This window comes from Corvus kubaryi, unplaced genomic scaffold (assembly GCF_017639235.1).
Source record: "Corvus kubaryi isolate FWS band 111438036 unplaced genomic scaffold, C.kubaryi_AGA036_p1.0 split1-65, whole genome shotgun sequence".
NCBI lineage: Eukaryota > Metazoa > Chordata > Aves > Passeriformes > Corvidae > Corvus > Corvus kubaryi.
Genome location: NW_024582080.1, coordinates 4,779,270 through 4,805,015, shown reverse-complemented (window position 1 = coordinate 4,805,015; position 25,746 = coordinate 4,779,270). Strand labels below are relative to the sequence as shown.

The 25,746-nt window shown below is 37.3% G+C and overlaps 1 protein-coding gene across 5 annotated transcripts in view; it reads right to left on the bottom strand.

Moving 5' to 3' along the window:
* Positions 1-25,746, bottom strand: part of DCLK1 (doublecortin like kinase 1) — a 238,109-nt gene that overhangs the window by 49,922 nt on the left and 162,441 nt on the right. For 3 of the 5 annotated variants that reach the window (XM_042014366.1, XM_042014363.1, XM_042014365.1), the window contains exon 6: positions 15,537-15,631. In XM_042014366.1, coding sequence (XP_041870300.1) covers positions 15,537-15,631 — 95 coding nt within the window. Of the gene's footprint in view, positions 1-4,971; positions 9,860-15,536; positions 15,632-16,550; positions 16,737-25,746 lie in introns of those variants that run through there. The other 2 variants (XM_042014367.1, XM_042014368.1) reach the window with 2 other exon arrangements.

Here is a 25,746-nt window from a genome sequence, read left to right as displayed (position 1 = left end):
GTGCTATTCCTGTGCTAAACTCTGCGTGATATCCCAGTAAAAACTTACCTCTGGTTCATTTTTGAACAAATGAGCAGATGTGGATCAAGGTAACAGGGAAATGCTAGGAGTTCTCATGTCTGGAGAAGTCAGTCTCAAAGCCTATTTTTATACACATGTAATGAGAGAATTGTTTCCTTTACAGTCCTGCTTGTAAAATAAGCAGCAAACATGTTCTCTCTACTCATTCTGCTGTGTTTGTTTGTTTTCCTAGAACAGGCATCCAATTTCGTACTTATTTTCCCACTCCATGGTCTTTTCTGAAAGGAACTACAATTTAAATATGTTTAATATTTGTTACTTCTACGATCAGGAATGAATCATTACAACATTTAAGGAGTACAAACACAAAAAGGCTAGTGCTAGATATTCAACAGATTATTAAACAGCGAATTTTTTTCTTTTTTTGCACTTTAAATAGTGAGATTACACTTTTAAGTAGATGTTAGGCCAAGGCTGCTGATTGCACAGGACGGTAGCTTTCTTTAGAACCCTGATGGTTTCTTTACAGTCTTGCAGTCATTGCTCTCATCTGTGAGAATGGGAGATGTGAAAATCAAGACCTAACTCAGCAGCCACATGGTCTCAGAATGGGTGCCTAGAGACACTCAAATTTCTATTTGAGGACTTAATTTTTCAAGGACCTTAAAACAAGGCTTAGCTGAGAAATGCAATTGCTCAGTCCTTCCAAAATTAGACATCTTCAAAGGCCCATTTCAACAAAGCACTTCAGCAAGTGCTTCAATTTAAATACAAATAATCTTAATGGTCTACACATGACTGAAATTAAATTGACTCCTAAATATGTCTTAGGCAAACTCCTTAAATATGTATTTAATCTAAGTTTAGTCTAATAGACTGAAAAAAAAGTGGCCCATAGAAAATTTAAAGGAAAAAATTGATCTCATACTGATGTTTTAAGTGGCTCTATTTCTTTTCTTATTGACAGCATATAAAGACGGGAAAGTTAAGATGATATTTGTTAACTGAAGAAGAACTGAAATGATGCATTAGTAGCATATACTGTACCACTGGTCTGCAAACAAAGCACGCAGCTCCTTTGGTGACATCTGCCTGCCAAGCACTGGCATGGAGGCAGAGGCTGAACTTGCCAGTGACAAGGAAGCAGTAGCTAGGAAGACGTGCTAAAAATACACACTGAGACTTCTTAAACTTTAAATAATTATTGAAAAATATATAAAAACATACTTTTCATTACCTTTGCGGAACCCCTCCTATTAAAACAACAGATTGAAAATAAATCAGGAACTGAACATTTGTATACGTTCACCAAGTCTGCTGGTGGCCCTCCTTCCACAATTAAAGAGATGTTACTGGATAAACATGACACAAATATTTTCATCTTTATTCAGCCCTCTTCAACAACACGCAGGCATTTATTTATTTCTCTTTACTTCAGCTAGAAGGACATTTCATTTATTTAGGCTTTAATTAACTCGCTGTTCTCACAAGCTGAAAACCCTGTGGGTCCAGCAATCCTTGTGGGTCTCAGTGCTCCTTCCAGTTGGCTTGCCAATCGTGAGGCAGTCTGTCGTGCACGCTGTTGCTCTCACAGATGTGGACCCCATCAGGGATCTTGCAGATGGGGAGGGGGGAAAAACAAACCCCAAGCAAGAGTATAATCTCTTCAACACACAGACTTTAATGCAATTAGCTGTTTTAATTTTAAGAGATGCTGAGGTGCTTGGAATGTCATCACTTATACACAGATTTAAAAGGGTCCAGTTGCACAGGTTGCCAGCACATGGCCAGTTTTATGGCACACTTTCATAAAAGTGATGGCATAAAAAAATCAGGTCTTTGGTGTAAGGATTTCAGATCCTATTCAGGTTTATAAAACAGATGGCCAGCACACCACACACCTCACTGATGTGAATGGAAACGTTAGCGCTATAGAGTTTCAGCCATGTCTCAGTGGGAGATTTATCTAGCAACTGTTTGGTAAATAGTTTGTATCTCAGTGGAAACTGTGCTAAATCCATGAAAAAAAAAAGCAGCAAAATAAAAATTACTGTAATGTCTCTGTCCTGATACTTACCTTTGTCCTAAATTAATCTTAAAATCCCACTAAACAGCAGGACTATAGCGTCAGCAGTTACAAAATGAGACTTAAACAAGTATGATTACGAAGTTTGTTAGTGCAATTCAGATTCCTGAATCTTAAACCCCAAACACTGCATTCTATTTTCTAAAGCTCTCAAAACATTTATTAGCGCATGTGGAGTCTACAAAGTCTCTCAACAATAGATTCCTCTGTACTTTTCTAGCACGAAGGAAGCATCTGGATGAAATGTGAGTAACAGAAAAGCACACAGGTGTAACACTAAGTTTGGATCTCAGGCAGAGTTCTACTCTTTTAAAAACGGGCTTAATGAAGTGAGGAATAAAATCAGTAAACAAAGTGTAAGCTCAGGAAGGAGGCTCAGGAAAAGGGAATTTCTAATGTCTTTAAATTATGCCTCCTAGGATTGTCCCTCTTCCAAAGAACTATACAGAATTAAAAAAATATATATATAAATACAAAAATATAAGCATGTCAGTAATATGTGTAAGATGAAGCTCAACTCAGTAAGGAAAAATAATGTTAAAACCAAAACTAAGCAGTTACGCCACCACGTTCACCCCTTTTGGAGCCCACACTAGGGTTCAGTCTGGTTATAAAAAAACCTTTGCAAGGTAGCTGTCATGACTTCCTGACAGACTCAGTCCCTTTGCCTGAAGATGATCATGAACAATGGTAAAATAAAAACACTCAATGCAGGTATTAACTTTGAAAGACTTTGAAGGGATCAAAAAATTCCTGTAATATGTAACAGTGTTAAGCAAGAAATGAGTCAATGAACAGCAAAACAGTACATCACCAGAGAACAAAAACAGAGGACAGCTGGTTAGAACAGTAAAGTGATACATTTTGATGTAGCTTTTAAGAAGATAAACTGATTTCTTTTATTATTTGACTTAGAGAGAAGCAAAGGGTTACACTGAAATTCCCTCTCCCAACTATATCCAGTCAAAGACGGTTTTGTCTTTTGTTTAACTTTACATTTTTTTGCCCAGACAGCTGAAACAGGGGAAAAAGCTTTCATGTAAACAGTAGAGAGTTGGCAAAAAAAATTACTTAATGAAGAAACATGAAATCCACAATCTTCATGCTGGAAGAATGGAACCTAATGGAGTTCAATCTATAGAAAGAGAAATGATGCAACTGTTCTCTTTTCCAGTTTGACTACTGCACTAAACAGGCACATCAGATTCAAATTTATTTATAAACTGCTTCATCTGGAAAGGAACAGTAAAAAATGTATGCAAACCTGCTTACAAACTTATTCACAATTCTACATCCTGCCCTGTTTTTTTAGACACTTAAGAGAGGCCCTACAGAGGCAAGTGATTTTTTTGTTGCTGTTCATTTATGCAATTCAGAATTTACACAGTGAGGAGAAGAGGTAAGTTCAAATGACACAAGCAATTATCTGGCATATTTCAGGTCTTGTGTTGGTTTTCTTCTTTGAGGGATAGAGGGACAAATGGGAGAGTTTGCAAGGAAATGGAGCTGACAGTCTGAAGTTAAATTTTCAAGCTTGAAGCATTTTGTTTTATTAAGATTCCCTTACTAAGCTGCAGCATTGGATGCTTATACACTCATTTGATTTGTGTAACAAGACAATTTGGAAAGACCAACATAGTTTCCTACATGGTATTCAACAATAAATTTAAATGTAACCTCCACTAGTTCCTAACAGCTGCTTCCAAAGTTGAGCCATAATTCAAACCCTAGGCTCACTCAGCTCTTGGCATCATTCAGAAAAGATTGATGATACTAAAAAAAAAAAGTATCAGATTCATGGTATTGGAAGCTATTACTGTAATTTCTGTATCCTTATTGTGGTTAACATAAAAAGCTACATGTTCAGTGATGCAATGTGAAGGTTTCCTTTTACCTCTTCTAAAGTTATATGCAGGTAAATTTTTCCACTCAACCACAGAATAAAAATTGAAAACCCACCAACCAAAAGGAGGTTTTTATTTCTTCCACCTAATTAAGGGCACAGCAAAAGAACCACTTTATTTAGTTGCATTTTAAAAGCTCTCCTGGTATTTTTAACTGTTTCTTGGTACAAACAGAAACCTCAATTATTTTGTTTCCACTCTTCCCAATTTCTATTGTATTGTTTCCTTTCTATGTGTGTACACTTTTTTTAGGCAGACCTATTTACCAGCAACCAAGAGCATTTCCAAACTAGAACTTTTATCAGGCTCACAGTTCCCTCCAGGAAAGTGTATGAATATCAGCTGAAGCATCAGGCTGGCAGATGACATGTCAGAAATTGTAACATCTCTCTTCCCCCACCCCTGCCAAACAAGAAATAAAACTAGGCTATGGACATGCATTTTTAAAGAGTGGAAAGATGTATCAGAAAATTAGGTACTTATTTTAAAACACACCAGGTATGTTTCATTACCATTAGCTTTTCACAAGCATATTTTCCTAATACTTGTCTTAGTAGAAGTTCTGCTGGGGCTGAGCTGTTGGTAGGGAGCTGGTACCTTGCTTTGGATATTCTACTAATTCCCCACTTCATACTTCAAATCTATCCCATCATGTGCACACAAAGTTACCCATAAGCAATTCAAGGCAGTTATATTTACTGTCTTCACAACACCCACTACAGACCAAATTCCTCCCTGTAGGATTTTTTGTATCTACACACTAAAGCCCAGAGTTTATTACTAAAAAAAGACACTGAATGCATCTACTGTTTAAAGGAACCCATTAGGATGCATGAATCCCATATGCTTACACTAAGGCTAGATGTACAATGTTGATCCAAAATGAACAAGCAATACCAAATGCAAGTATTTTGTTAAAGCCTGGTAATCATGTTTCCAAAATAAATTCTCTGAACAGTGTGCATTTTTAATATATATTTATTACATCACTTACAATAATCTACATTAATGTTAAATCTAGCAAAATAACAAATTGCAACCAAGATGACATGGTCAAATATGAAACACAAGTACAATACAGTATGATGAACCAATGGCACAAAAATGAAGGTGATTTTCTTCAGCTGATTATAAGAAATAAAACATTCATCGGCGTTTATTTTGCAAGTTTTACATTTTTTGTTGATAAATCAACAGCTTTCTTTTTGGTTTCCTGCATCACATTAATACAAAAATGGTATAATTTTAAAAGCAAATATCCAAGCACTTTTCATTAAAAAAAATAATTGTATGCATAACTTTGTAAAATCTTAAACTTATGTTGTAAATGTGCCAATATTTACAATATCATAGTGCAACTAAGAAAATGAAGAGGCCTTAGCACAAACATTGTTAGCTCCTCTTTCACTAGAGTCCAAATTCCAAAACACTGTATTGCAGGGCAAACCACAATCTAATTATCTCATATAACATCAGACAACAAGTACACGCTGAATATAGTACAGCTTTCTTCATACTTCACTGCTGAGGGTTAATTTAAGCAAACTCGAGTATCACCACCATGCGCAATCACAGACACAAAACCGCATAGGAGCACGTGCGCGGGTGCACTGCGTGTGTGTTCAGCCCTGTGCTCGCGTGTGCGGACACAACACAGGTGTCACCTACAGACCCACTGCCTGCCGCGGGGACTCGGGGCGCTCAGCCAGCCTGGGAGCAGCAGCCAGATGGAGAGAGGCAAACTGAGCCGGCCAGAATTGTCATGGCAGCAAGCACAGCTCAGAGTAGCCCCTGCTCTGCTCAGCAGACCCTGCCTTCCGGATAGAAGGGCTTTCCTGGAGGAAGCACACTCATTTCCAAAGAGGGTGACAACCACTTGCTTGCTTTGCTCTGCATGTAAAGGTGTTGCTGGCTGTGCTTCCTAAAGTTACTTTTCATCACTCATAGTTAAAAGCTCTTGTCACTAGCAGATAGAACTGAAAGTGAAGATTAAATAAAAACCAATCTTGTATTTGGTTGCACACCATCAATTGGATACGAGAAAAAGCACAGACAACATTAATCTATGCATTCATCAAGTGATGAGGTAATTTAGCACCATAAAGATTTTCTGTCTGTTCATTTCTCTGCATTTTTGACAGAAACAGTAAACTTGAATTGATCAGAGGTTTTTTTCTATATTACTGTGAATTCATTTTACATTCAGAGTGCAGTTTTTGTAACATATGCACCACATATAGTTCACACTGTAGTGTGAATTATGAAACTGCAGAAGAAAACACTATTTTTTATCTAAATTTTTACTCCACACAATCTCAATCCAGTTGTTCTTCTAGGCTGATGAACAGTATATATCCTTTCTTATAATATACCTTTATAGCCACAATATTAATACCCCAGAATGTTCATCTTTCAGCCAAATGCGCCCTGTGAAAATGATTTGTGAAGAGCAAAATAACTAAATATAACATGCTGTTGCTGAATTATTTTACAAATTGGAAATCAATTTTCACATTGCATAATGAATGTTAAAGATTTTACTGATTTCAACAAAAGAACTTCTAATTTTGCATGACTTAATGCACTGCGGAACAGTAGAGTTCAAGAGGAGGCATAAGACTGAACGTGTCAAAAGAATACCATTTCGAACTTTCAAATTTCAGATTTGAGTTTAGGATTAATGTTTTGTCTGTGTGTGTGTATTTGTGCGTAAGGTTCTATCCTTCCCACCTTGGAGTCAATAGTGGCTTTGCCACTAACTTCTGATCAGTTTGAACTTAGCCCTTGTTGGTAGATGTGATCTCTTAAAATTGTACAGAATTCCTTGGGGTAGCTGCTCAGCAAGTACTGGTTGGTGCAGCTCTCCCAACTTTAACAGAGCTGTAGTGAAGCCCACCAGATGAGCATCCTCCTGTTAAAACATTTTCCCCACTTATTTGTTTAAAGTCACAAATGTGACGTAACAGCGCATGGGTTCCAAAGCCTTTAATCTATGTACGTGTGTGCGTGCATGTAAATATGAACATACACGTTCTGTGCTTCACATGTGAACTGCTTGTTGCACAAAAGAAGAAAAGAGATTTAAAAAACCAAAACAAAACAAAGTTGCAGAAAGCATTAGGGAAATAATCACAAGTATTCATAAAGCTCAAAGGGAAGCAAAGCTTTCACAATCTATACAAGACTCTTTAGCTACATCATAATCACCTTAGAGTAGGCACAAATAATGCAGCATACAGAGAACTATCAGAGGTTCAAACACTATAAAGTTGCTTAAGCTATTCCATTATTTAATGCAGTTGATGAAATCTAGGAACAAACTAAAACCTGTGCTGTTGCAAGCAGAACTACAGCATCAAGGAACACAATTTCAGTTTCACCCATAAACTGAAACCTTCTGGTCTTGCTCAAAAGAAACATTTCATTTCTGCTCATGTATAATGGGAATTACATTCCACACAAAAAAGGATCTTAAAGTCTATAAACAGTGTACCTTTTCAATCTCTAAGGGACTTTCATTCCTTAAATGAAATATTAATGATACGTCTTGCCCCTGAATAGCCCCTTAATACAAGTCATATGTTGAAATGATTAAATGTTATGGACTAACATATTCTTTTTTAAAACAGTCTTGATGGAGAACTCACTATGATAACAATTACTGATATAAGGTCCATTTTTCTTTTCCACAGCTAAGCAAAGCCATGGGATTCAGGTTTGCTGGGAATCCGTGCTCCCTGTGCAGAGCAAACATTCTTAATAAACTGCCTAAAGCAGCAGTAGCCTATACAGGAGAAGGGAGGAAAAATAAAATTCCTGGAATTTATTTTCTTTACAGGAAAAAACAATTTTCAAAACGTCAGTAAGTATTTCGTTCAATCTGGTCGAGTTGCCTGAATTTTTGGAAACTGATCCCAATGCACCTTTATATAATATGCATTTCTCAGGATCAAGTAATACATTTTGCAAAGACATTCTCTCATAACAGCTGAAAATGCAAGTAACTTCACAGCTGCAAACTTTTTCAGTAGAACAGGGCAGCCTTAGGAGTAGGGTATGGGGTGAAGGATGGACTTATGGCTGTTCTTATGGCTGAGAACAGTTTTATATTGAAGTCTGAAGCAGGAATGGCAAAACATGCATTTCAAAAGGGAATGACCTGACTGCTTCAGTAAACCTGCCAGATCAATGACTTTCTCTCCAGGTGATACTGGAACCAAGTATTGGAAACAGAGAAGGTAAGTTTTGTATTCTGCTGCCCTTTTATTTCTTTTTGCAAATATCCTCTGTAAAGAAAATTATGTTGATACAGTGAAGCCATAACATCACATGCCAACATTTTCCATCTGCTGAATTTTATCATGGACAAATCAGTCTAAAGGAATTATTTCACTACATTTACAAGTTGGCATGTGGCAGCTAAACCTGTTCTTCAATTCAGTAAATTTTCCTGATTTCAAAATATATTAAATCCTCACTAGTAGCTCAAAAATATAATCTCTATAGATTTTTGTTGAGAATCAGAAACACACTGATTTCTAATTCTTAAATCATTAGTATTTGAGAAAATGAAAGGAAAGTATAAGACTGCAAAAGTGTGTGATCACTACACTATGGGGTTAAATACAACATACAATGGGAAATATTGCTATTATGTAAATTAAGTAGACTAAGATTCTCACAATAAAGCAGCAGAAAACAAACACAAATTAGTAGATATTTGTTAAGCAACTAGTTATAATGCGCGACCTACTTCAACACTAAAGGAGTTTTGCATATTCATGCTGTACAAAAAGAGTACCTCTAGATACTGTGAAAACAGAAAAATTAGGTCAATGGGAGGATGATTTACAGTATCACCATTTCTGTAGGCTTTCTTTTTAAAATGCACAAAATGTCTTCTCATAGCAAATAAAAAAATGATGTTCCTGTTCTTAACATAAGTGAAAATAATCAATTACTTTCTCAGGCAAAATATATTTTTCCAAAAGGTGTCATCATATCTGTGTCAGATGATGCTGCTAGCCAGCAGGCCCTCATATTTCCTCCGTCATAAATCTGTCCATATTTACTTGCAACACATGGATGATCAGCATTAACAGCTCTTGCCAGGTAAAACATTCATAATGCCTGTGAACACCCTTCTGTTTACAGTCATCAGGTAGCAACGCAGTGAAGAGAATTTGAACACTGCTTTGAAAGAATTTACTTTTGTCCTGTGACCACACAGGATTCTTCACTTTCTTTTCATTTAGATAAAAAAGACTAAACTTAGTGTGTTCCAAGTGTGCGTGTTGGGATCAGACAGCGTGGTGCAAGCAGTTTAATATGGCAGGTTTTTTCTTCTCTGCATTTTACCTATTCGTTGGTAAAAGCAAAGTACTCATTAACTGTTCATACCAAAATGAATGAAGACACATATGGTAAAAACAGAACATATAATCAGTACCTTAGATGATAAAAATAGTGCTATTCATAATTGTGCCCACTATGGATTTGTGCGTTATATTCACCTTATCCAATCTTTGTGCCTTTAAGTAGGCACAATGCTGTTCTGGATTTGATGGACATATTCAATGGCTCATTCATTACAAATTCTTGCATTAAAATGCAGTGATAAAGCCAAAAAATACCCCCACACACTAGAATTAATTTGGCCCCATGTTGTTAATATTAAATATGCAAAACTCTTTTGTGCGATTCACTATTACTGTAAATTAGCAGCTATTTTCTTTAAAAATGTTAAACCTTCATCAAATCACAAACCATAAACATTGTTCCATTTTCTCTTTTACACTGAGTCTCCTACTGAATCCATATCATCCGAAGAGAGTGGGCGATACAGGTCCTGTAAGATGAAGTGCAGTATAGATTTGTTTATTGTGTTTGATTTGTTGCACTGCAACCGTCTTATATTCTTTCTGTTACTGTGGACCAGAAGACATTGTTTAACACAAAATACACATTCTTTATACTCATATTGTTGTCTTAATGTCATATTATTATTTTAATAAAAAAATAGATGGCTAGTAAATAAAGCTGAAGTTTCAATGTACAACATATTCTCAGAGGCAATTATTTTTGAATCCTTTGCTATTAAACACTATTCAAACAGTATTTGTCTCTTCCAGAGAGTCTCCTAATGGTGTGGAAACTTGGAAACATTAATTTAATCTCTAAGGGAATATATTTCCCTTCAGTTTTGCAGTGGCAGAGTGGCAGAGTAAGTGCTTACCTTACATAAGGTAATAAAAACTTGCCACCCACTGGTGATATAGCATGGATCCAGCAACATTTGTGCCCTGGACTGCTGACACTGAATATTGCCGTTGCCTGTGTTGTACTGACGATGGTATCCCTTTTCCACAGTTCCTCTGTGTCCGTGTGCATGTATAAAAAGACAGCGTGTTTTACACTTGTCCCCCATCACTCTCTTTCTGTCGGTAGCCAAGCAACCAGCTCATGACAGAAGAGGGAGAGTCTGAGTGTACAGAACCACTTCACTCTTTCAACACACTGGTCCTCTGACGGATCAGATAATCCTCAAGTGCCAGAGGTGTTATGGGATGATACATTGCCCTATCCCACCTACACAGCACTACAATCCTCATCAAGACAAACAGCAGCACGGAATGAAAGTTCAAAAAAGAGAAGTGGTAGAGCACAGAGCACTGTCTTTTTAAGGTGAATTAAGAATAAGTGATGGTTCAGAGGGGTTCTGATTGAGCAGGTGCCCAGCATATCTCATAGCCATTCTCTGATATCTTTAAGGTGTTTTGGGGGGTCCTTTCTATATAAAACATATGAACAAATTGCAACAAAAAAACCTGTGAGACAAAATACAAGAAAACATGAGAATGGGAAAGCTGATGGAGCCTGCTTTAGGGTTGACCTTGGATGGATTGTTTTGCCTTTTTTAATCACAGTAAGATAACTGAGACAAGAAATGAACAAGTCTGAAAGCTATACTACAAAAAAGGACCAGCTAAAATGAATGCTTCACAAATGTCAAATTTATAAGGATCTCAATAAGTTATGGAGGTTTATATCTTATTTGCAGGAATGAAGTACCTTAAAGGGGGAGTTGATTCCCTAGAATGCTTATTCTGTATGTATTCTGCCAACGGGCATGTATACATGCAGTAGAAAGCATTAGACTGGCAGAGTGAAAATCAGATCTTAAATACATTTCTATTTACAATCTATTTAAATACAAGTTAGACAAGAGAAGAATTTTAAACAGATAAAACCATCTTATTCTGAATACTAACTAATTAGTTAATTATTGAAATTTCTTTTGAGAATATACAGTTTGGGAATTTCTAATACATAGCACAGAAAAAAAAATCTTTTGATTTGCTAGAGAGGGTAGCACCCCAAATCTGTGAACAGTATCTCCCAGGTGACTACTCTTGCTTCTGAATGTAAAAAAATAAGCATTTGGAACTGACCAAGAAGATGTTTCTGACTTTTAGTATTTAGAGAATATTTTTGTGTTTATTTTAATAACTCAATGATTGCTTTAAGGCAAAATCATTAACAAGATTTCAGTGTCATTTTCTCTGCTTTTTCACCTGCTTTTAAATACTTGAGAGTCTTAAAAAGTTTTTTCTTTCTGAAAGAATTTTCCCTGCCTATAATTAGCCAGAGAGCTGTGTTTCTTGAAATTATGAGAAGCTATTTATTATCTTACATAGATTTATAAGAAGACAAAAATTGCTGAATGAATCAGACTTCTTGGCTACATACAACTCAAAAAATCCTTATATAGATAGAATTCAACCCACCTAATCGGGTCAAGAGGTACCTTAAATCTAATCTTTTTTTATTCTATAGGTTTCAATCTCTAGGGACATAGAAAAAATATTTAGGTTTTTTTCTTTAAATGCCATGTTGCCTTTTTGGTTAACTGCACTCTGTTGCAGAAGAAATTACATTTGTGTGCTTAACTCTCCTTCAAAATGCTATAAACATGAATTTCAGATGTATTAATCCTCTGGGGAAAAGAAAATGACATTCATAACGATTTAAAAACTAGAATCTTAATTTCCTATTTAAGACTAAAGAAATAATTAAACTGCAAGAAAGCATAACTACAGCACACAGCCTGCTAGTTAAAATATTCAGAGGCTGAAAATTGGTTGACAGTTAGCTAAGATAGCTGATAAATTGTTCCTAGTTCACTTTCAACTCCGTGAATTACACCCATGAAATTAATCTTTCAAATCTTACTTTCTTCAAATATAGCCTGCGTTTCGCACAAGATTATAAAAATATAACTTTCACTGATTTCTGAATTTCTGGAGACAACTCAGCCACATACATATGCAGATGAGAAAGAATAAACTTTATCTTTCTATATTCTGGCTTTTGAGGGTACAAAATTTTATCTATAGGGTTACAAGAGTACTGTTTTCTTGAGTAAGTACCACAGCAGCATTTTTGGCTTTATTTACATCAATGGAAAGCCTTCGTTCAAAGGCCAGAACTTATTTTTTAAAAAGAGGAGTGATGAAATATCAGTAAGTAAGATGATTAATCCCTATTTTAAGCTGCCTAATGCACTCCACAGGTCTTTACTATTCCCAGGAAGAGATCCCTCCTTTTGCGGAAGTACCTTGCTTTGGTGCCTCTGGATTCAAAAGCATGACTTCGTCTCACCTGTACTTCCCAGGAAAAACACTGGCAGCTTGCCTAGACCCCTCAGCATTTTGATGTCCCAAGCCTACAACTCCCTCATAGCACTGGATGGGAATGCTGAAGAACTGATTGATTGGTTAAGTCAAGGAGAACCAGGCTAGGCTAGAGGAAATATTCCTATCGCCTTCCAGACCCGGTACATACCACTGGCATCCCATGTACCTGATGGCATGAGAGAACAGGAAGTCCTCTAACTCTAACTGCACAGAGAAAGGCACAAAACCCCCAAATTACACGTCTGAGCTGGTGTTCCCTGGACCCAGCATCTTATTTCAGTTCTAAAGCAGCAGCTCCCTCAAACTGCAGGTAAAGAGAGAAAGACAGACCACTCAGAAAGCCAGCCATCACAGTCAACCCCAGACCATGGCTACAGCAGCCAGCACTAGGGACACCTCACCTCTCAACACTAGGGACAAGATGGGAACTTAAATCCATCTCTTCTCCCTTGTAAGTCTATCACATGATACTAGCACTTCAACAACCTTCTAGAGAATAAATCCTCATCAGGCTTGGCAGCCCTGTAGCTGAAGCCACTGAAGACAAAACAAAATGCTTTGGGTTCCAATTTGGTTTATGACAATATGGTACATAAAATAACCTCTCGCCTAAGTAGAATTTAAATTTTTAAACAAAACCCGGAAGACGGTACTAAAACTAAACAGAACACCATTTATACTGCTAACAATGAAATTATGATTTGCAAGCACTGCTTAATGCCTAATTTACTCATTGGAATGCACATTAGAACCTTTAATGACACAATCATATGTTTTTACACTGAACTTCTAACTCACTTCACAACTTTAACATGAAAGCAGATGAAATAAATTCTCAGACTGAGTGTAAAGTTTCCATCCCTGAACTTCTTGAGAAGTTGATTTTGTAACCTAAATCGTATTATTGCAATGCATTTTACATGATTGCAATCTATTTTTACATGAATATATTCCATGTTTCATCAGGTAAAAAAAATAAATCTGTCTAAATAAAGCCAGACAAGCATGAAAGCTCCCCTACCGAGGTCACGGGGACTGCATACGAATATTGGAGAAGAGAATTCAACTCCTTAACAATGTCTTATCTCTCCTGTAGTTTACTTCAATATTTATTTTCTCTACAGTTAGCAGTCTGATTTTGTTACCACTACATAGCACTTTGCATCCATAACACTGCCACTTGGTGATCCTATCACACTTACACATAAAAAGAAGCCCATCTGCTCTCCTCTTCACATTTGAAAGTCAGAAATCTTGTGCCTAGAAAACCCTTGTGTCTAATGGTGCTGATCACATGGTTCCCACTCACCCATCCATAAACGTTAGCAGAAAAACATTTCTTCACTGTGGAGACCGAAGCATCAGTGGTGAGAAAGAAAGTTTAGGAAAGTTACCAATGAAAAGAGACAGCCTTACAGCAAATGCAAAGCCAATGTAAACTGGTATCATCCATCTAAACAGACGCCCTCCCATCACCAATGTATAATTCATTTGGAAGACTCTTTGTTCCCTCTTCAGTGACTTATTAATGATTCATTAATAAGCCTTGAGAGAGAGAACAAACAGGTGGGGAAGACATTGCATTCAAGAAGATTTTAGCACCAGCTTACCCACTGGAACTTGCATCTTTACTTTCTGTGTATCTGACGATGAAAACCATGACACTACCCTGAGGCTCCAGGCTGCTGCTCTCTGGCTGTCCCTACACTGCAAGATCACAGTTGGCTCCTGTGTCTGTAAACAAGTCATGGCAGAAACCCATAGCTGTATCCCAGATGGAGGTAAGACTTGGGCATGCACAACTCCTCAGCTCCCTGGCATACACCAGACATAAAAAAGGGCCCACAGGCTAGAAGGGAGCTGTGTCGTGCTACAGCTATTCCTGATCTGGGTATCTGGGGAATCAGGTCTGCCCCAAATTCAAACACTGCCAATTTTGTACATAACCCCCTTATTTTGAGAGACACAAATTATGTCTTTATTTAAAAACTGAAAAGGCAGAAAAAACATTGTGTTCAAACTCTATTTATAAACAAGGCTGAGATACAGAGTACTGCCTTAGGGATGCTTTCACTGAGAACTGACCACAGTTTAGAAAATAGCAGAAAATACAAAGACATCTGTCCTATTGCTTTTAAACAGATACAATTAATTAAATCAGTACGTGGAGCTTTTGGGTTGAATAAGTAATATTTTATCAGAGGGTTACAGCAGTAACATAGGCACTAGCTTAGTTCTGGATGCTTAGGAATATTGTAGATTCCTCCATAGGAAGGAAAGTAGATTCCATACAGGATAACTAGGGGGAACCTGCAGCTACTATCAACTCTTGTCCAGGAAAGTGACTGACAAGTCTCACATTGCCTTGGTGCTGATAGTATCTTCACTGCACAAGACTGTGATATCACAGCTAAATTCCACAGTGCATTCTTTCACCTTGCTTCAAAATCAAAGCAGTCTGTAGTTTGCACAGAAAGTTAGGAACAAAAGAGATTCCTTTGACAACATGAGCATTTGCTTTCAGTTGTGAAACATTCATAAAAAGAAAGTAAAACAAACAAACAAAAAGTCTTGTAAAAAAGGAGAGAGATAACCCCTGTTTTTTTCCTTCAAGGATAAGCCATTTCCCAGTATACTTAGCATTTTGACAAACACAGAACAGTTGTATTCCACTTCAGGGTGTTTTACAAACACAAGGATTGTAGCCAGGCTCTTCCACCCTATGGCTCTAAATGCACTCAAGGGATCAAAAGGGAGAAGGCTATTGGATAATGGCTATGCTGGATTCTTCCCTGCCATGCTCAGAAACCAGTTTCCTTATTTCCTTACCCTCTGTTTCCGTAGGCTTCCTGGGCTGGTGGGAGATGGGCTTGGAGACTTCCCAGAGCGGGGAGTAGAAAGCTGGCTACCAGGGGTTCCATTCACTAAAAGGACAAGAAATTGAAAAAAATAAATACAAGGCATTATTAAAGGAACAAAATAGTTAAATCCATTTTTTTTACATTTATTAAACAGATTCATTTGCTTTTGCTTAATGTTTTAAACATTAAATAAGGTAATTCAAAAAAGAATTATTTCCTTAGAGTTTTGGCTCATGAAGAAAATTTTTTATACAGAGTGGAAGAAAATAATGAAAAAACCTGAATAGACTTCAGGCAATGGCAGAGAACATGATCATGTTTTCTTGAACTATACTGTTCCTGTACTTGAAAGTAATGGGGAACTAGGTGCTTTGTTAATCTCAAAAGACACAATATATAAACCTTTTCATTCCATTTAACTAGTGCTTGAAGTGCTACCCTGTAAAAATAAAACACAGTATTGCTTGCAAGAACAAATCAGCTGCTTGCTTTTCCTTACTCAATCATTTGAAGAAATTTTTGCAATACTATCTGACCCAAACATCACCTCAGACTTAATCCAGAAGGGCTTTCTAGAGGAAAATGAACTGGATATAGCTCCTCCAGTCTGACTTACAGGAAAGCATCACTTTCTCAAATAAGCAAGTTTCTTCACATATGTCAGCACCTATCTCTTTAGAAGCATCTTCACGTGCATATGACATTATCCAATAAATTAACAAAACAATGCCAGCAGAGGACAGAATTCTACTACAAAGTAATCACACGAGAGGCTATCAATAATACTCACACTGAAACACCGACAGAAACACTACAAAGCATGTATCACATATCCACGTAAATATTCTTAAACAAGCAACTGTTCTATCGCTGTCCACATTTGTAAGTGCTAGGATAAAAAGAATAGACAGCCAGATTCCCAGATTCTGAATCTTAGGAGAATATTTTCATACTGAGGATATCAACAAGGCATTTGACTTACCTTCTATGAGTTCTAACATGGACAGAATCTGACTGTTTAACCTGGTAGGAGCAAGCAGCAAAATTCCTGCTCTGTACTAAGCCAAGCTGTAGCCAAACTGAGAAGCAATGGGATTAGTTAAGGATAGCTGGGGCTGCTCACAGAGTGAGCTGAATGCGATGCAGAATTCATAAGCAGAAGCCTTTTCTGCGTAAGGCTGACGTCTTCAGAGCAGCAGTGGGAGGTGCAGGTGCTGTCTTAGGGCTACATCAAAGGTGTCAATTAAGCATAATGCTGCTGCTTCACAACGCTGAGCCACCGCAACCCCCACTCGCTTTCCATGGAGCCCCGAAAGCCTAGGCGATTTTATATGCTGTGCACTGAATCATAATGAGGTGCCTTTGGGGGCAATGTACCAAATGACTCATCTGAAAATCAAAATGACAATAACTCTTGTAAAACCTTTGCTGACTGGCAATCTAGCAAATGCTAATTCCTTTGGATAATATAGTAGGCATTTTTAAAAGATTCTTCTTACTTTTTACATAATACATTGTTCTTACTGGCTAATACTGGGCCCACACATTATAATGAAGAAACATGTATACCTACCACACCACACACATCAATAAAACACATCATACTGCTTGATAAAGGATGAACACTTAATAGTGCTTAGGTGCTATGAGTGATCCAATCTCAACATCACTTTGTTTAGAGTAAAGGTGCAATATATTTGCATAACTATAGAAACAACACAATGCACTAATTGGATTTATAGAAAATAATTCCACTCATCTAGGCTTAAAAATATCTTTATACAGAGGACAATGGTTTGCACATATCAGCACTCATTCAAATACTGTACTAAGTGTAGTGGGAATGCACATGCATATGTATGTATGCATGTTCATACAGTATTCAGCAAAACACCACACAGATCTGTCCAACAGTGACTAAAATCAAATTTATTACTGATATCACTGAAATAATTTAGGAAAAGAGCAAGATGAGGACATTAAAAATGAGCTTTCTAGAATCTCAAACTTGTAAAGTTGTAAAAGGTGTCTTCTAGACATTTATGGCATAATTTAGAAACTAACATTAAACTACTACTATTCACACAGACCTAGTCCTCAAGACTGCTGAGTAACAGGACTAGTGATCTGCCTTCTCTTTAAACCAAGCAGATACTCTTAGGTCTTATTACAAGCAAATTTAAGATAACAGCTACATTTCAATACACCTTGTAACACTAGGCACCGGTACCTGTTCTTTATAGATTGACTCCTTCCCTGTAACTTTCAACAATAGTTTTTCTTAGAATTACTATAGCAATTATTCTGTCCTGAAGGCAAAAACTTGAGGCTACCAAGTGGAATGAGACAAATAGACGCCATGGTGTATTTAACTATTGATGTATTTCCCTATTGATGCATATTATGTTAATGAGTATCTATTTAGGATGAGAAAACGAAGTGTTTTAAATCCTAAAAATTACTTACTTGTCACCACCAGAGCATCCAGAGTGTTTAAGCTAAGTTTGAATGCTCTCTTCAACTGCATTTTTAAAAAGCAAAATTCTGATAGTTGTTCTTATGTTGGCCAACAGCAACATGTGAAATCAAGAGCACAATTAATGAATTGAGACCCCCAGGAGACTTAAGTTTGCTCACCTCCTTACCCATATCCAAAATATAAAGGTGCCAATACATAAAACATGTACAAGGATTTTTAAAAGCTTACAAGGACTTCCTATGGAGAGCTGATTAGGAAACTCTAGAGATGGCCATGAGCTCTGGAGAAGAGATTCCTTTCACCAATCTTCACATACTTGTTGTATTTGCTTCTATATCTGAAGTAGTTTTCTAGACTTTATTTTAACCAAGTTTCTGTCATAACACAAGTTGTATGACCCCAAAGCAACCATTTAAACCTGACCTGATGAACAAGGTAGTATGAGCATCCACTGCAGTGTAAACTTCCAAAGCGACACAAGATTAATCCTTCTGGATGCTCTGCATATCTGGAGGTACATATTGCTCTTGCTGTTATGACATTATTCTTACTACTGATATTATTAATATAATCCTTAAGACAGACATCACAACAGGATAGAAATGATAATTCCTGATATTTTCCTGGTACATTCTAGGGGCCCCCCTTTTTCACCTTTTTGTTTATGGCTTCCTGTGCTTGTGAGTCATTATGCTGAATTTGTAGATAGAGGTGATATTAGGTGCTGTGTAGCAGGAAGAGACTGCAGTGATTCTGACCCCCTTCCTGAACTCCATTTACAATCATTACACCATTCTTACATAAGCTGCTCATGACCAGAAAACATGGCAACAAATATGTGAATAAAAGCTACAACATTTCATAATAATACTACATTCCTGATCACTAAATTTCCCTAAAATCTAGGTGGAATGCACTTTTGCTGGAAATTGCATTTCTATCCAGTATCTGCACCGCATTTCTCACTGACTGATACAGCACATGTTCCTAGAGGGAACCTTGATGTAGATAAAGACATATGAAATTGGTAAATCATCGTTGTGATTGATCATTTTATTGAGTGAGGCAAGAGGTTTCTTGTCACTTTTATTCATAAAATGGCAGGGGTTACAGACTTCAGCTTAACACACAGCGCCCTCCTATCATCTTATGAAAAAGATTTATCAGTTCAAAATTTCACCAGTGAAATATGTATTAAAAAGTTGCAACAATAACAAAATTATTGTGGCTGCTCAGAGCAGATGTATGTGACAGCTTAGCTGTGAACTCCTTTCCTTACTGTCCTCTCTTGCTGAGGATGTGTAACAGGGCAAGGACCTGTCTTTGTATTGGCTTTTCCAGCACCTGGCACACACATGAACTTGGGAATACCCATAAAATAGAGCACTAAAGCTGGATACCAGCATCTACTGAGATAAATGCAAAATAGGTTTTCACATGATAATATGAATAATAAATATGATAATATTTATGAATAGTACTATGATAATAAACTAGTGAAAATGCTACAAATAAAAAGTACTTTGATGGCATTCCAATGAATAAACTTTGATAGAGCATATTTTTATTAAGTAATAGAAACAAAAAGCAAGAAAAAATTAATTAAAGCATCAAGTGCCAGTCTGAGGAGCTGCCAATACCACTTCACTGTATTAAAATCATAGTCTCCTATAGAATTGCCTATTGTGCAAGCATATTGTACTCTATCAAACACATAGAGATGACTCGGTGTGTTTAAAAAAGTGGTTTGCCAAACTCAGGAGTGTGTGTGAAGAAGAAAGAGGAGACTAAAGGAAAGGAATAGTGAAGGCTTTTTTTGCAGCCACAACTTATGAGTAGGAAAGTTAAGCTAGAAAATGTTTTACACAAGTCACAACGTGTAGGTCATATTCAGCAACTGTTAGCTAGAAAATGCTGACGTGAGATCACTATTTGACCTTGTCTCAATTACTTCCGTAGTTTTTGACTGTCCTTTCCAAAACGACATTTTTATCTCGGTAAGATTATGTAGTTACAAAGTAGCTAGGAATAAACCATATCTTGCCTTTTTGTTCCTTCTGCTTTTGTGTTCTACTTGTGTACATCTTGTCATTTTTGTCTTCACACCAAAAGACAGTGTGTACAGAGCTCCACATTAGTCAAGTGCCCTCAGTATGACTCCCCAGTAAAGACAAGGCTTTAAAAGTTCTACCTTAGCATGCAACTGGTCGAGAAAAAAACCCCAGATACCAATACTGCATTCATTTTAACTGGTGCTAAACCGTCCTTTTTATATTCAATCTTTTCTAGAGTTTATGTCAAGAAGTTAAGCAGATACAAGTAGAACATCCCTCTGCCACTGAAGACAAGGCCTGGTAGATCCACACAGAACTTTCACCTGATCAGCAGATTAGAAATGTCAGGGGAAAGGATCACCTACAGGTCAGGTTTACAGTCCCCATCCCAGCAGCCACCAATATGCGAGTCCTTGTTAGTCACTGGTACCTGTGGTAGCCACAAAGTGTAACCCAAGCAGTGCAGAGCTCGGCAGGGACTGTAAACCCCTCACACGGTCTTCCATCTCAACCCAAAGTCACCTGTGTCTGCACTATCAAGCAGAGAAGTGCTGCAGACAGGCATATATTGCAGACATATTTTGTATCTCAGAAGAAAGGAGACTGCCTTGAAAATGCAGTTCCCTGGAATCCACTTGTATTTGTTTTTTCCTGTAGTCTCAGAAGGGAAGTGCCTCTTGGGGTTTTTGTCCCTCTGCACTTCAGCTGCTATCTATGAAATTGACTGCTAATTTCATGAGTACCTAATCAAGAGAGCATCTACATGTACGTATGATTTAACAGAAATCTCTCTTTTGAACTGTTCTGCTTAACTAGAAAGACTAGGATTCTCAAATCAGTCTGTGTGAACACAGTACAATTTCTGAGCATGTTTCTTTATTTAGCATGTAAATGTAACTCTTCATCCTTTAAGAGGGTTTAACTACTCAGTATAACCAAATCTCATTCTCTCACCAACTCCTGTTTTTGTTACAGGGTATAAAACTATAAAATTTAATTTTTCAGTGATTAGTATCAAAGACAAACACCATAAATAAAAAATTAAAAAGAAGCCAAGATCAAAGCAAAAACCATCTGGAAATCCCTGGGTCCACAGGATGACTCCATCACTCCCATGGGTGTGTGCTCTTGGCCTCTTGGCTTTAGGAAAATTTTGCTTCAGCATTTTTATTACAAAATCTGTCAGCTGAGTACCTGTAACAGTGTGAATAAAGACATGTGACTTCTCCAAAGACAATATGATACATCATGCTCTTTTCCTTTGGGATACAAAAGACCTTCTTGAGTCAGGTGGTTGAAGGAGGGTTTTTTCTGGATAACAGCCTAAGGATGAACCATCAGACTAAATGAAACCATACCTTATTGCAGAGGAACACCTCTTCTTCTTTTTTTTTTATTTTTTTAACTAGCAGAGAAAAGCACAAGCATCTGACCTAGGGAAGACTTCAGTAAGATCCTATTTCCATGTCCACTTTTTTCTTTAGGGAACATCTATAGTTTTGGCCAGGCTTTAGTTTGACATGCAGTTTCACGATTTCTTTGCTCAGGTAAAGTTTTTAAAAAAAACCCTCTCATAGTCCTTGGTAATATGAGCTACTCTATCCATTCCTCACATATTTTCCTTTGTAATTTGGAACAGGTACATATCAACCCAGGTATTCTTGAAATAGTCACTTGTCACACTAAATAATGCAAACTCCTAAATAACTTTTTTTAACACCAAACTTTAATACCTGAATTGCTATTACAAATATGATTTCAATCATCTGACATATTCTGAGTGGTAACTGGAGGGAAACAAGAGATTGCTCACAGCGGAGAAAAGTGAGAAGGAAACAATTTTGAAGAAGGTGCTCAAACTGAAAAAAAAAAGGAAATAGAAACTTTTGTTGAGTACAAGTCCTGAAAATTAGTGTTGGAATTTCAGAAGGTAAAACAGAGTTCACCCAAATGCAGTATCCAGTATCTTTCCTTAATTTAATGGACCAAGGGTACAGTAATTCCAGTCATCTCATGCTGCTCTTGATTTGATTAAAAACAACGATTAAGATGTAAGTGCTGCTGCTTTCTTTGAACCTGTTACCTCTTCACCCACGCTGAAGCTGCCACCAGTGGTGTTAAATGGCAGCTGGACAGAAGCCACCAGCTACTGAAGAGCCATCAGACATTCATAATTTTCAGTCACCAGCAACAAGCTGATACCCAGTCTCACTGAAATTAAATGTCTCTTTTATTATGCCTTTTCCCAAATACTATTTGATGCCAACAAAAACATATCAAAGTGGTTTACAGGCTTTAAGAAGACATCAGAAAAATTAAATAGAGGTAGGATTATCTATTGCACTTGGAATCAGACTTCAGCCTTCCGCCAGCCCAGAAGGTCACACTATCTTTTCTCTGCTTCTCTTCTTTGCCTTGTTCCATGCTTCTCTTCTCTATCTAGACTGAAAGCCTTTTGAAGCAGACAATACCTCAAATGGATTTGTAAAAAGCCAGAAAGCAATCCTCCTGCAGAGAGATTTCTGTCTGGCGGTACTGTTTTGAAACACTGTCAGATGTAAATAACAAACTGAAGAAAACATAATAATGGAGAAGTCAGCCCTTACACAGATCTTCCTAGCTTGCTTGTACTCTTGGAAGAAAAAATTATTCTGTGTTTTCATATAAAAATAGAACGCATCTGTTCTCAGGAGCCAGGAAGGCTATCAGGAAAATGTAAGTACATTAAACATAGGCTCTGTTATGAAAAAAAAGGGAAGGAGAAAAGCAAGGATGGCAAAAAGGTGAACACCACCTATGTAAAGGCATAGATTCCTTTGAAATACGCCAAGAAATGGTGTAAAGGCAGATGCAGTCCTTTTGCTCACCGTAGATTGTATAGCTCAAGAAATGACAGGCAGTGTGTGTTTCCCACAGACTGAGGCATTTTACATTGCCCTCAGCTAACCAGAGCAGAGATTTCAACCGTTGTGGCCATGAGCACTTTTGTAGCCTCTGGTTCCACTCAGGGTCTTTCCCTGCAACCCTGCATCCTGCTCCACTCACAGGTTCCCCACTTAGCCCTGTGCTGCCATGGCAGTGTGTCCTAGAGCCTGTGGGACAGCAGTTTTTATCCTGCTGTTCCCATGATGTTATTCCCATGGCCATATATCTGCAAAGCCTGACAGTGCTCTTATGGTAGGTTCTATACAGGACCTACAGGCTTGCCAAGGAGACTGCCTTTAGAGGCAACAGAGGGCAAAAGACACCTGCAAAGGCTGAAAGTCATCTAAGAGCATTGGAACTGTCGTAGAGTACTTTTCCCCCCAGCAGCAGATGAGACAATGAGGGAAATGGTTCTCCAGAGCAGTAGCTGGTGACTCACCAGGGAGAGAGGACACTCAGCTCCTCACAGAGTCAGGGGTCACCACAACAAGGTGAGACTAAAATGGAAAGCAAGGGCCTTCAGGCAGAATTTCCTCAAAAATAATTTAACATTACTGAGTTTATCTTCAAAGCACTGGTTTTGGTAAAGTATTATTGTTCCAGACTTAGAGATGCAAAAACAAGACACAGACAGAAAAACAACAAATGACCAATGCCCCAAAATAACCCCTTCGATTTCTGAAAGGAAATTCAGAAGCTATTGGGATGGATTTGGGAAAGTTTATCACCCCTAACCACCATTTGCTCATAGAAAGGAACTCACGGAGTTCATTGAATTTATAAACATTTAGTGCAAGTCAGAGCTGTGCTTAATTCATTGACGACTTGAAATTCTGTGTCAAAGAAGGGAAGCAGTTGTTGAGGATGGCATTTAAGTGCTTAAACCAGAATCGATTGTCTACCTGTCTTAACCTCATTTATACATCTATTTCTCTAACAATGGGAAAATGGCTGAAAGACTTTGCCTTCATTAACTCTAAAAATGATGAATCCAAATCATCTATCCTGTTGAATACCTGCATTAAAGACTATACCATACTACAGATGCATACACAAGAGAACAAACGTTAACTCAAGTATATCTTTTCATTCTACAATTTTATCAGTTTTAATACCCAACTTTGAGATTTCTATGTTTTTTTTAACATAGTCTTTGCCTGTGGAACTTTCCTTTTTTTGCTCCATGTAATTATCCATGTGTATTATCTTGATATGGACATTAATTCAAGTCTGAAGCAGGCATATGATCCTTTTGTGCAGTTAGAATGTGCAGACTTTTCGAAGTGCAGCAAGATTCAAAAAGAAACAAAAGGAATCAGATTCTTTCTAATTAGCAACACGCTCTTTTCCATACACCTCGCTTAGCTTTTTGTGAAGGGTACATTATCAAGACTGCTTTCTGCCTGCCCTTTTATCCCTATTTCTTTCAACTTTTTTCTATGATAAAATGCTTCACAAAATGATACGCCTTTAAATTTTTGTAATATATACGTATTGCCTTTGATCTGAGCAAAGAATCTACTCTTTTCCTTGAGTATTTTCCATGTTTATTATCAATGAAAGAAAAATCCCTAAAAGTAGTTTAAAGCTTATCTAGAAGCAGTTTAAAAACATAGAATAAAAATACATGTACATACATTTAGCAGTAACAACATGAAAACAAAAGTATAACTTCCAGCTATGCACAAGTCATTCAGGAGATTTTCTAGTACCGAGATGTTTAATGCAGATATAATGGAAAAGATTATCTGCTCATATGTGCGCTAGATGGCAATTTCTCTATTCTGCTACTGTCACGGGTACATAATTCCAAGAAATAGGCTGCATTTTTAGGCTTGCTGGGTGGCAGAAAAGTGAAAACTGTACATATTGTTTGTATTTCATGGGAGATCTTTGGCTTTTGTCTAAAACCATCCAAGAGTCAATGTTTCTTTTTCTTTCTACTGCTGTTTTTTTTAAAACGCAATGTCTAATATAAAATTGCATTTTTTAAAAATCATTGACTGATTTTAGTTTTATGTGATTTAAAAACAATTATTGATAGCAAGTGTTTAGTACAATATTGTTTCCTTATATAAAAGTAATATTGATCTAAGTATTCATGTATGTAAGGTTAGAAATAGGTTTACTGTAACATTCACACAATTTGACCTATTTGCAAAAAGCAAACAGCAGACACAGACAGCCAAATCAGAGCCGTTCCCCCCACTAAAAATAAATTCTGAAGAAACACTTTCAATTGGTTATCCTTTTTAAGTTTAACAAATTTAGACTAGACTAGACCAGAATAGAATAGAATAGAATAGAATAGAATAGAATAGTTCAGTAGGAAGGGTCCTACAACAACCAACTAGTCCAACTGCCCAATCAACTCAGGGCTGACCAAAACTTCAGCATGTTCAGCTGAGAAGTGGAGCAATACAGTGGCTTTGGTGAGCACTTGGCATCCAGTCAGGGTCAATCAACCATATGGTATTTCTTGGTAACAGAATGCTTCCTAGCTATAGAATCATTGAGTTGTTAAGACCAGAAAAGACCTTTAGGATCATCAAATCCAACTGTTAACCCTACACTGCCAAGTCTACCACTAAACCATGTCCCACAGTGCCATGTCTAAACATCTTTTAAATACCTCCATGGATGCTGACTCAACCACTTCCCTGGGCAGCTTGTTCCAATGCTTGATAACCCTCTCAGAAAGAAATACCTCCCAAGCCCAG